This window comes from Diplotaxodon limnothrissa, linkage group LG5 (assembly GCF_057381915.1).
Source record: "Diplotaxodon limnothrissa isolate DT_005_m linkage group LG5, D_limnothrissa_male_GT1.1, whole genome shotgun sequence".
In the NCBI taxonomy this organism is placed as follows: Eukaryota; Metazoa; Chordata; class Actinopteri; order Cichliformes; family Cichlidae; genus Diplotaxodon; species Diplotaxodon limnothrissa.
This window is the reverse complement of record NC_140600.1, coordinates 34,050,927-34,062,780: the sequence shown is the minus strand read 5'-3', so window position 1 is coordinate 34,062,780 and position 11,854 is coordinate 34,050,927. Positions and strand designations below refer to the sequence as shown.

The following is an 11,854-nucleotide window of genomic DNA, read 5'->3' as shown; positions in this document are numbered from 1 at the left end:
CTAAAGAAGAATTATGGATTTGATCAACTGGTCCCTTAACGGAATTGACATCCTCCTGGGCTTGGGAGAGCCCAATTGTCCTGCGGAGACGTTTGCTGCCAGATACTCGATGGTCGGTTGCGTCGTGTGTCTGGCAACACTCTCGATGGAGGACATTGAACGACATCTACCAGTTCGGAACTATGATAACAGAGTTCTGGCTGAATGGAGCTGGCTCGGACCTGGCTTATTGAAGAACAAGGAGCAGCTACAGCTGTTCAAAATCCCACAAAGCTGGCTGACATGATAGACGATGGGCAGTGCTGTGAGCACTCACACTGTGTTTTTTATTACGCAATATGGATGCGATCTTGAAGAAGCTCATGGCTCTGTTATATGGATAAGATCTTGAAGAAGAACAACGGGAATTGAGAGACCTGGTGACCAGTGACGGACATTAGACCTACTGTAAAACTGGAAGCAGTTTGTTCGGACTAACCAAAACAACTACCATCTTCATCTCATGCGGCCCCCCTGGCACCAGCTGGATGCTCAAGGCAAAAGCTGACGGGAATCACAAATTCTCCTTAGATAATAAGACTGTTTGTTGTGACTCTCTCCCCCCTCATTCATGGCCACCCGCGTCGACCGAAGATTGTTTACTTTTGTCTAACTGGGTGAAGGGACACCTTCTCTCGGCTGAACACGGAACACACACACATACGCATGTCCCCCCATGGGGATAGACAAAGTCTTTTTGACTTGACTTGATATCTAATATTAATCAGGCAATTAAGCATTTCACATGAACTGTTCACATTGTTGTGAGTAACAATTTTGCTGCACCTATCAGCTGCCAGTCAGGCTGCAGAGTGCTGCCTGCTGTGGCTTTCACATTTTGTGTTACCATGCAGTTTTTATTTATTTAAATTTTTGTCATTTTAACCTTTATTTCTGTGATATTCGGATATGTGTATTTCCCTTACTTTCTCCATATTTTGTCCTTATTGCCCGAGTATTTATAGAGCATTAGCGCACCCATTTTTCCAGATTCTGTTTCACTTGACTTATTTACCACCTGACTTATTGCTGTGCCTAGGGCTGTTCAATATAACGATATATATCGGATGACAATATAAAAACATCTATCGTTTCATTTTACGCTATCGTTTGTTTCGTGGTGTCGCAAAATAAACTCTTTACGGCAATATTTTTTCATCGTTTTGATGGTCACTCTAGTGGCTATATTAATTTCTTAAAGTTCTCTTATTCTTTTATATTTTATATAACCACACTATGGACGGACAAGCGCGTTTTTTATGCGTTGTGGTTAGCAACAACGACGGTAACAGCATCGCGTGTCCACTTGTTTATGTTCCACATAAACCTTTCACAATAAAGCTCAAGATCCTGTTGAGACTTTTCAAAAATAAACTGAATCACGTGAAAGAGCAGATTATTTACGGATGAGAAGTAAAAAAGAGCCGCCGGGTGCTAAAAAATAAACCTTAGACTCAAACGTCAGAACAGGCTTTTCCCCGCAGCACGCCGTGTAATAAATACTCATTACTCACAAAGAAAACGGCAGCCGTTACAACTTATGTCTAAAAATGTATAGTTTCATGCATCGGTTAAAACACTAGACTCCAGGTACACGACGCCCAGCTGGAAACACTTCACGCAAGTCAAGCTGCCCGAGATTCACAGAATTTAGAGAAAATGCTACATTTTTGTGATATATATCGTTATCGGGACGATAGAATTCTTATATCGGGATATGAGATTTTGGTCATATTGCACAAGCACACCCCTAGCTGTGCCATTGCATTTACTCCTTAGATTTTTTGTTTGTGTCATAATACTTACACATTTTTGCTGTAGCAGTTTTTAAATGGTTGAAATATATTCATTTTACTGGTTTAATTTAGTCTGAGCGCCTTTTCAACTGATTCCATGGTTTTTGTCTTAAAGAACTTCACGTCCCACAATTGAGCGCGGCCAAGGAAGCCTAAGTCCGGAAACAAGGTTTTCAAAATAAAGGTACTTTTACAAAATGTAATTTTTGGGATATTTAAAATGAAATCCGTGTAACAAAGCATTTATACCAGCAATTATTTTATTTTAAATACACATGAGATATTTCCTCTCGCTAAAAATAGTAATACTGATGTTCTGGTTTTATTTTGTGGTAAAAAATAAAACCGGAGGTCATAACCATTATTTATTTCCTTCTGACTTTACATAGACAGGAAACCCACGCAGCAATGTAAAACGTTGAATGCCATTAAAGTCTGTTCACTTCGTGAGATGCCGACCGACAGACAATGTGCTGTCTTCATTATTATTACTTAGGGTAACAGTGATAGTGAGCTAGTACGGCAGCAGGAAGTGTTTTGTATAAATTTACGACGCATCTCTGCATGAACGGCCCAGTTAACTTCAGCTAACGTCAACAGACTCGAGGTGAGTTAAACCAATTAATAAATCATAATATAAAAACCGGCAACAGGCTAACGGAAACTAGACCCAGCTTCACTTCTACAGACTAGCTAAACGGATATCTGGAACTTACTAGCAGTTATTTACACTCACTAGTTAACTACGCTTACCTACCAGCGATTAACACTTTGACTTTTATACTACATAGTATCAAATTTCCACTAATGAAGCATTCCTAGTGTAGCAGTGGAAGTACCGAGGTATCTAAAATGTTATCTTCTTGAGTGTTCCGGGAATATTATCTGCTTTTCCTGCCATAACACTGAGAACAACCTGCATTTCTTCACTGATTCTGCATTAAACAGACTTTGAATGATTTGGGCACATTTGAGTTTTAATAGAAACACTTAAGCTGTTGTGGTTGGTGTAGAACCCCCTGCCCTCTTCCTTGTTCAACCTTTTTTCTAATGCTAGTCTTTAAATATCAAGGACATTGTATATTTTATTTATGCTACACTGCTTGGCCACCAAAAAAAAAGGTCACAGTCTAATATTTCGTTGGACCGCCTTTAGCTTTGATTAGGCACCCTGTGGCATTGTTTTGATAAGCTTCTGCAATGTCAAAATATTTATTTCCATCCAGTGTTGCATTTTTTTTTTTTCATTAATTCTCAGTGGGGTTAAGGTCAGGATTCTGTGGTGGCGAATCCTTTTGTCAAAATGATGTCTCATGCTCCCAGAACCATTTTTTCACAATTTGAGCCTGATGAATCCTGGAATATGCCCGCTTCATCAGGGAAGAAAAAAACCCATTGATGGAATAACCTGGTTATTCAGTATAGCAAGGTACTCAGCTGGCCTCATTCGTGGAGCATATACTTTCGCTGAACCTAGACCTGACCAACTGCAGCAACCCCAGATCATAGCACTGCCCCCATACGCTTGTACAGTAGGCACTAGGCATGATAAGTGCATCACTTCATCTACCTCTCTTCTTACCCTGATACGCCCCTCGCTCCGGAACAGGGTAAATCTGGACTCATCAGACCACATGACCTTCTTCCATTGCTCCAGAGTCAGAATCTTTATGTTTCCTAGAAAATTGAAGTGCGTGTGAAAATGATCTTGCTTTCACTATTAAACCTAGCCCTGAGTTCTACTATAGTTTTTCTTCCATTTGAATTCACCAGATATTTAAGTGATCACCAATTACGATCATTCAGGATTTTTTTCCGACCACATTTCTTCCTCGAAGATGATAGGTTCCCACTATCCTTCCACTTTTTAATAATGCATTGGACAGTTCTTAACCCAATTTTAGTAGTTTCTGCGATCTTCTTAGACGTTTACTCTGCTTGATGCATGCAAATGATTTGACCCTTCTCAAACACACTAACGTCTTTTCCACGACCACGAGATGTCTTTCGACATGGTTGTTTATGAAATAAGAAGCAACTCCTTGCACCAGTTGGGGTTAAATAACTTGTTGCCAGCTGAAAGTTAATCGCCCATGCTGTAATTGTCCAATTGGAGGCTCTTACCTATTTGCTTAGTTAAATCCAGGTGGCGACTTTTTTTTGGCCAGGCAGTTTATAAGCTTCTACTATCATGTTTTGTGTGGGCTAAAGCAATGATGCTTCTGACCCTTTGATTCTTTCACTGCGTTGCTGCTTTCCCCTTTTCTCTCTAGCTATGTCAGCAATCGGCAGGCAAGTTGTACTCCAACTTTGTCTCCTTTAAAAAGAAAAAGGAAAATAAACTGCAAAATTTGCCTAACATGTGACATAGTAAGTTCTGCCTAGGTCAGCTTTTAATCATGTGTTTTGCCCTATATTATAAATTTGTCTTTAGCCTACAGATGGATGATAGTGCAGGAAGAAAGAATATGTATCTACAATATAAAAAAATAAATAATACACAGCTGCAAAAACACATCTGCACATTTTATCAATATGTAATATTACACAGCCAGTTGAGCATTTCACATGAACTGTTCAAACTGTTTACACTGTTGTCAGTAACAATTTTGCTGAACGTGTCAGCTGCCAGTCAGGCTGCAGTGTGCTGCGTTTTCACATTTTGTGCTTACCAAGCAGTTTTTTTTATTAATTTTAATTTTTGTCACTTCAACCTTTATTTCTGTGTTATTTGGATATGTGCATATCCCCTTCTTATCCAGATTTTTTTCCTTATTGCCTGTGTATTTATAGGGTGTATTAGCACACCCAGATGTTCAGCTAACTACATTGGCAGTGAAGCTCAGGCAGTATCTAACAACTGTTCTTATGTGACACTTTAGGATCCATCCTAGTCACCTCACGTGAGCCGACATTCCTGATTTGAAGCTTCACTGATACGCCAACATGTCTAACATGGACTCTGTCAGAGTGCGGGTCTTCTCTCTGAACTGCTGGTCAGTGGCTGTGGTTTGTGGAGATTCTTAATGCATTGCTGTGATACACCCATTAAAAAATAAGTCATGCTCCATGCGCTTTATTTTTGCAGGGGGATCCGATATCTAAGCAAATACTGTCCACAGCGCTATGCCATGATTGGTGAAATGTTGTATAAGGAACAGCATGATATTGTGTTACTGCAAGAGGTAGGTGGAAGCCAGCTTACAAAACGGTTGATTGCAGACTCACTGTTCTGATAAAAACAGAGACTCTGCAGGCCATACATGTGTTGGGAAACTACATGTTTTTTTTTAAAAATTTCTCATCTGTACACCGCCACAGTGGATTTTAAATAAAATATTCAATATGTGATTGATGTACAGGAATTACACCTATTTTTATACATAGTGATAGAGTTGTATTGTTGATTGTCATTTATGCTTAGAAATATTTACTTATATATGCTTAGAGTTTTGTAATTAGTTGTAGATTGGTAGAGGTTTTGATCCTTGATAGTCTGCAAACTTTGTGTGTATTAGACAGCACTTTGGGAGCATGAGAGGTCATACCGTGTCTTATTGTTTTATGGTAGGATTAACGTAGTTGCGTCTGTTCTAGTCTAAGTGCTCTTTGTTTAGATGAACTGCAGGACTTCCTCACCGTGTTATCTAGGATGAACCATCTAGGGTGAGGGGGAGGCTACCCTCTTCCTGACCAAGGATGTTTGACCCTTTGATCAGCAGTCCACACACACACACACACACACACACACACACACAGGCAAGGTACTCTTTGTGTATGTAGACGTCATATGTTAATGAACTTATGCATATTCATGTAACCTCAATAAAAGGACAGTGATACGGGAGAACGGACGAGAGCTACTGGGGTCAAGCGAAGGAACGGCGTTTGTCTGGTTCTCTCCCGTGCACGAGTACCATGAAGAAGTTTGCCTACTTGCGTCTTGCTTGCAGTGTAATTATATTGTCTTAACGTTCCAGCGAATAGGTTTATGCTACAAACCTATCACATAGTCTCCCATTTTCAGAGGCACCGCCTCGGACTGACTGGGCTGTTGAAGAATATCTCATTTCTTTGCCTCAGAAACTCTTGTTTGCTTTTGCAGCATCATTTGTGATCAGTTTAACAGCTTTTGTCTGAATCTGAGCAGAATACAACCCTATAAACCTTAGAATTCAGAGTGCTAATTCTTTTAGCAGTCACGTTATCAAACACTGGCAGCCATAAATGCCACAGCATTGCCTCCACCTTGTTTGACAGAAGATATTCTATGTTTTGGATCATGAGCTGTTCCTTTCCTTCTCCATACTTTTGACTTCCAGTCATCATGGCACAAGTTACTCTTGGGTTCATCTGTCCAAAGAATCTTTTCCAGAATTATGCCGGCTCCTGTAGACATTTTCTGACAAAGTCTAATCTGGTCTTTCTCTAATCTTGTGTAATCAACAATAGCTCGTTGTACAGCTAGTTTCTATTCATGACCTTGATAATGATACCTCTGCCTCCTCAAGACTTGTTTTGGTACTGCTGAGCTGGCCAGTGTATTCTTTCTTTTTAAAATGATATCATATTGTTGATTTTGCTACACCTGTATGTTTTGCTGTCCCACCCATTGGTTTGTTTTGGTTTCACCCTCCTTCACTTGCATTAACAACATACAAGAGGCCAATGAAAACATACAAGATTTAAATTTCAATGCTTGGACTCAATTCCTGCTTCATTTGTTGTGAATCAAAAAGGGAACATGCCTCAACTTGCCATGGTTAAAGTCTACACTTCAGTCTCATCTGGACTGATTTAAAATTACAAACAGTCCCTAACAAATTGTAGGCTGCAGTGCAATGAAAGTAATTTGACCATAAGTTATAAATTAAAATTAGACATGGGTAAATAATCGTAATAATGTGTGGTATTCAACTTTCTGAGTGACATGCAAATGTTTTTACAGGTGTGGAGTGAGAAAGACTATCTCTTCTTGAAAAAGAAACTTGCTTCTTGTCACCCTCACTCTCATTACTTCAGAAGGTAATGTTTCTGCCGTCTCACACAAAAGCTCACTGTGAAATAGTTTCCCTAATTTTTAACCTTGAACATCTCAGTCTGAGACTAAAGGTCGTGATTGGTCATATCTTCAAAAGGCCATAATGTCTTTATCTCTGTAAAGTAAGTGTGTGTGTGTGTGTGTGTGTGTGTGGGGGGGGGTGGGTGGGTGGGTGGGTGTGTGGTTCACTGAAACTATCGAGGGTTAACTTTTTCTCCTTAATTCTTCCTTGACCTCCATACCAAAGAACAAGACCGTGATTAAGCTAAGGTTCTACCTTTCTAATCCCCTCTGTAGCTCACAAAAATGTCAACTCTAATAGATAAGTTCTCACATCTGTTGCAGATACTACCGATTTGTACTTAGACTAAGCTACTGTCGAACTACATGGAAACCAAGTATATGAGTCATTATTTATAACTTTTTGTCACATGTTTCTTTTGCAGTGGCGTCATAGGCAGTGGACTGGCCATTTTCTCCAAACACAGAATCCGCGACACATTTCTTTATCGCTACTCACTGAATGGTTATCCTTACATGGTAAGTCTGGAGAGCTGGAGATGGAGAAAACAGTATCTTGTACTCGTGTTTATCAACAAATAAAAAATCTTCTGTAAGAGTTGCACCTTTAAAATTCACCAAAGTAAAACACAATAGTAAAATTACTTGTTTATGCTAAAAGGCTTTAACTGTATTAAATATATTGTGAAATTGTCATTGATGTATAAATTTGTGAACAGACTTTTTGAGTAGACATTAGGGGAGTAGCTCATTTTAATTACTGTATTCACATACTTCGAAAATAGTTTTTTTTAGCAGTAATTTTAGTTGTTTTTCTTTTGCTATTACTCTATGTGAGAATGCACAACTTTAATAAATAAATAAAACATGCGGCAGAACCAGGAGCAACAAATTTTAGGTAAATACCAAACTAAAAATAGCTGGTTTTTTTTTTAGGATTGTAGTTAAGTATATGTAACAAAGAATTCAATTTTTTGGCAAAACCCTAATAGCACGACAGTATTAGTGTCAACTTTTTTTCCCCTGCATTGGCTTCATGCAAAATTATCTGTACTCCTCATATCACCCTTCGTTTTCACTGTTTATTCGCAGTTGTAATTTTCCTTGTTAATTAGGCTCACCATGGAGACTGGTTTGGTGGTAAAGCTGTTGGCATGGCTATCCTAAACCTCGGCAGCCTGACTGCAAATGTCTATGTCACTCATGTAAGGTTTCATAACAGCAGTTTTCAGCCCTAACTGTACATGATTTTCTATTATTGATCAATGTGCTGTTGTCCTTGTGTACTGATTTTAGCTGCATGCAGAGTACTCCCGAGAGAAGGACTCTTATCTACCTCACAGAGTGGTTCAGGCCTGGGAGCTGCAGCAGTTCATTCGGTAGTGTGCCTTTGCTTGTTTCTTTATATTTGTTTACATATTTACTAAAATGTTTGAAGTAATATTACAAGTAACATGTATCTAGTTTGTAGAATACAATGACTAACATGTTTGTTTGTTTGTTTGTTTGTTTGTTTTTTTTCCTGTGCTTCTTAGCCACACCTCTGCTGGTGCAGATGTGGTCATTGTTGGTGGTGACCTCAACATGCACCCTCAGGACCTTGGGAACAGACTACTGAGGGCTTACACTGGACTGCAAGACTCTTATTTAGAAACAGCTAAATTTGATGTATGTAGAAGTATTAATCTGTATTCAAACAGTGAGTGCAGTAATGAAATCAAGTACCTGTTTTTATTTATGTAGATCCTTGCAGATTTTAGTGCATTTAAATTTACATCACTTCAAGTTGAAATACGAGGCACAGTGGCAGTCATAGAGTTGCCATGCATGCAGTTATGCAGGCTCTAACACATTTATTTTGATGCAATAGGAAGTTGGACCATAAAGTCTTGGCTATTCATTGTGGTTCTTAGAGCTGCACACAACAGATTGGCTCAAAAGTAGCTTTGCTACTGTGTCATTGTGGTCTCATATCTTAAGGTCTGAGCTGCAAAGTAAAATGGTATTATTCAAGAAATGCCAGGGTTGTAAAAGTAGAAGCAGCTTTCTGTTACACTTTGGTTTTATGTAAATTGAATTTAAGCAAGTTTTTTTTTTCTTGCAGGGATGTGAGAATGGTATGACTCTTATAGCAGACAACCCTTTTATTAGTAAAAAGGAGCTTGTACCTTTTGAGAAGGGGATTCGAATCGACTACATACTATTTAAGGTGAGTGAAAGCAGCATGTCATCTGATGATTTTTATAAAGCCATGTAACTGCTAAAGCATGATTGCCCTCTTGTTATTCCCAGGGTTCTTCAAAAGCCGACGTCCATTGTGATTCCATGTCCACTACCAAAGGCTCCGTTCCCAACCATCCTTTCCCATACTCCGACCATGAAGCTCTCACTGCTGAACTGAGGCTGGAGCCGCACACTCCGGCTGAAACAGGAAGTGACAGAAAATTGAAGAATAAGGACTCTACTACAGGTATCTGCACACTCCATGCCAGCAGGTTGTTTCGTGTAAAGGTGATTGATTGTCCAATTACTTTGGTATAAATTATTCAATGGAAAATCCATTTTGATTCCTCCACTTTTACCTATCAGAGCAATTTTAATCTGTCAGACAAGAAAGAAAAAGAAATAACAGCCCTAGTGAAGCTCTGTAGCCAGGCTGTATTGCCAGCTTTAAGTATATGCTGGTGTTTTGTTTTGTTTTCTGGCTGCTCTTCCAAAAGGACTATTCCAGGCCACATGTTGTAATTTCATCCCTGGTTAAATTGTGCCAGGAACAGTGGGTTAAATAACATGGAGCACAGTGAATATTTAATGTTCTGTTGTAACAATAATCCTGTCCAGTATAGAGCTTGACTCTTCAACACTTTCTGCAGTGCTTTGCTCTCCAGCTTTGTACTGGTATAAAGGCTCCACTCTTTCTCTTGTCTCTCTTTCATGGACTTAGGGAAACTGGCTGAACTGGTTGACATTGTGACTGAGGCCCGCACTGAAGTCAAAGTGGGCTTGCACTGTGCTGAGAGGATGCGCTACACAGCAGCACGCACTGGAGTGATGGGGCTGGCTCTGCTGTTCCTGGAGCTGGTCATCGCCGCGGTGCCCTACTTAGCTCTGGGAGCAGAACAGCCTTTCCCTCGTACCTCCTTCTACCTGCTGGCTGTGCTGTGCTTTGCCATTCTGCTGACCACCTCCATGTTGTACATCTTTTACACAATGGAGCTGAAATCACTTCAGGGGGCTGAAGACCAGATGAGGCTGGGTATAGGTAGTCTGCAAGAGAAGCTTAAGGGCTTTTGTCTAGCTCAACTTCATAATCCCTCAGGAAGGCCCCCAGAGGTTCAGGAGCCCGGTGCCTTTGAGCCAGAGGAGTAATGCAGAGGCCAAGAATGTCAAAGTGGTAAAGGCGACTTTGAAGTCACTTTTATAGTGAACATGTGAGGAGCTTTGCTCCCCTGAATATTTTAGTTTTGGAGATTTATATTCATATTGCAGAATCAATCATAATTGAAATGCTTCTCTGAAAGTAGTGCAGGGCACATGCATTGACATTATATACTTTTATATAGAGATCTGTAGGCTTTTATTACACCTAGATTTCACTTGATGTACCTAGAATATACAAATGTACTGTAATGCTTCTGTGCTGTTATGCTGAAGGTCATTAAGTCTGACCATTTGTGTTTTTTAGCCTCAGGTCCGATTTGCATTCCACCCACCAGTAGATTCACCGGGACCATTTTTTTCTGTTTTTAATTTAATGCTTCCCTTTTTTGAGTTTAATAATCAACTGCACAGAGATTATGGTTCCAGGTTGAGTTTGACCGGGTCTTTAATGTGTTAAATACATGAAGAAAGTAGCTCTGTGGTTTCCATTGCAATAGAAGACACAGACACTCCACATGTAGGAGGTTTACGTTTCAGTCAGTAATATTTTTCCTCTACAACAGCACTCGTCAGGATCCTTTGTACTGTAGATAAAGGAACCAAGTCTGTATGCATGTATCATTTGTCATGCTCTCTGTTTATAGTGTCTTAATCTTAAAGACAATCTACACTCCTCTCATATGTTCAAGTATAGATTGAAAATACTGAAAATGTTCTGCTCTTGACCTTGACCTCTTTTGGTCACATTTTTACAAAGCACAATATACCGTAGAAAATAAAAACAGAATACATCAGTTAGTGTGCAGTGCACTTTGTTGATTAACCTGGTGAACCACTTCCCTATAGTTTTGCTAGGAGATTGCTTAATATGTTACATTGCTAAAATACCATGTTGTAACTCAAGAGTTTGAACGTTTACTTTCACCTCAGTGAAGAAGAAGCACTTCGCAGTTCTTAAGTTCATTATGATTTATAGAATTTCAGATACTTGATGTTCATTCCAACTGGAAACTGTGATGGGCATGATCATGAAAGCAATAATAAAGACTTTATGCACATGCTTATGAACTGCTGTGGCTCTATGTAGACCTGTCAAGTCGTCAGGAGATGGCGTCTGACATTTCAAACTGTAGTTTGTATTCCCTGAGATTCACATATTCACCACTAGAGAGCAGTCAAAGTACAGTACAGTATCAGAACAGGTCTTTCTCTAAGTATGTCATTGATTTAAAAAAAAAAAACAGCCTTCACAATAATAAATATATCAGACAACGGCTGTGAAAACAACAAAGCCAGTGAGAACATAAGAAGCCGACAACCTAACATGATAGATTAGATGCCAGCTCACACCTTTAGCATGCACAGAAGACAAGCTCAGACATGGGTGTGGTGCATTCAAATGCTCTCCCCCCCCCCCCCCCTGCAAATATGAATAATACATTAACTGCACACAAGGTAGAAGTTTCAAACTCGAAACACAAATATGGCAAATGTTTAAGACGCGCTGACATGTAAGGTGTTGTACACCTGTGCAACTTTGATTAAAACTGTATGTTTGGAAGTTATTCTGTTGCAC

At 39.5% G+C, this 11,854-nt stretch overlaps 1 protein-coding gene across 1 annotated transcript; it reads left to right on the top strand.

Moving 5' to 3' along the window:
• The first annotated feature begins 2,231 nt into the window (after nucleotides 1-2,231).
• Nucleotides 2,232-10,351, top strand: smpd2b (sphingomyelin phosphodiesterase 2b). Its single transcript, XM_085354605.1, has 11 exons — nucleotides 2,232-2,442; nucleotides 4,718-4,831; nucleotides 4,924-5,020; nucleotides 6,784-6,860; nucleotides 7,323-7,416; nucleotides 8,013-8,102; nucleotides 8,194-8,276; nucleotides 8,433-8,565; nucleotides 9,002-9,106; nucleotides 9,190-9,367; nucleotides 9,842-10,351. Exons 2-11 carry the CDS (start codon nucleotides 4,782-4,784, stop codon nucleotides 10,264-10,266), a joined length of 1,332 nt encoding a protein of 443 aa, XP_085210731.1. The 5' UTR covers nucleotides 2,232-2,442; nucleotides 4,718-4,781; the 3' UTR covers nucleotides 10,267-10,351.
• Nucleotides 10,352-11,854: the final 1,503 nt, after the last annotated feature.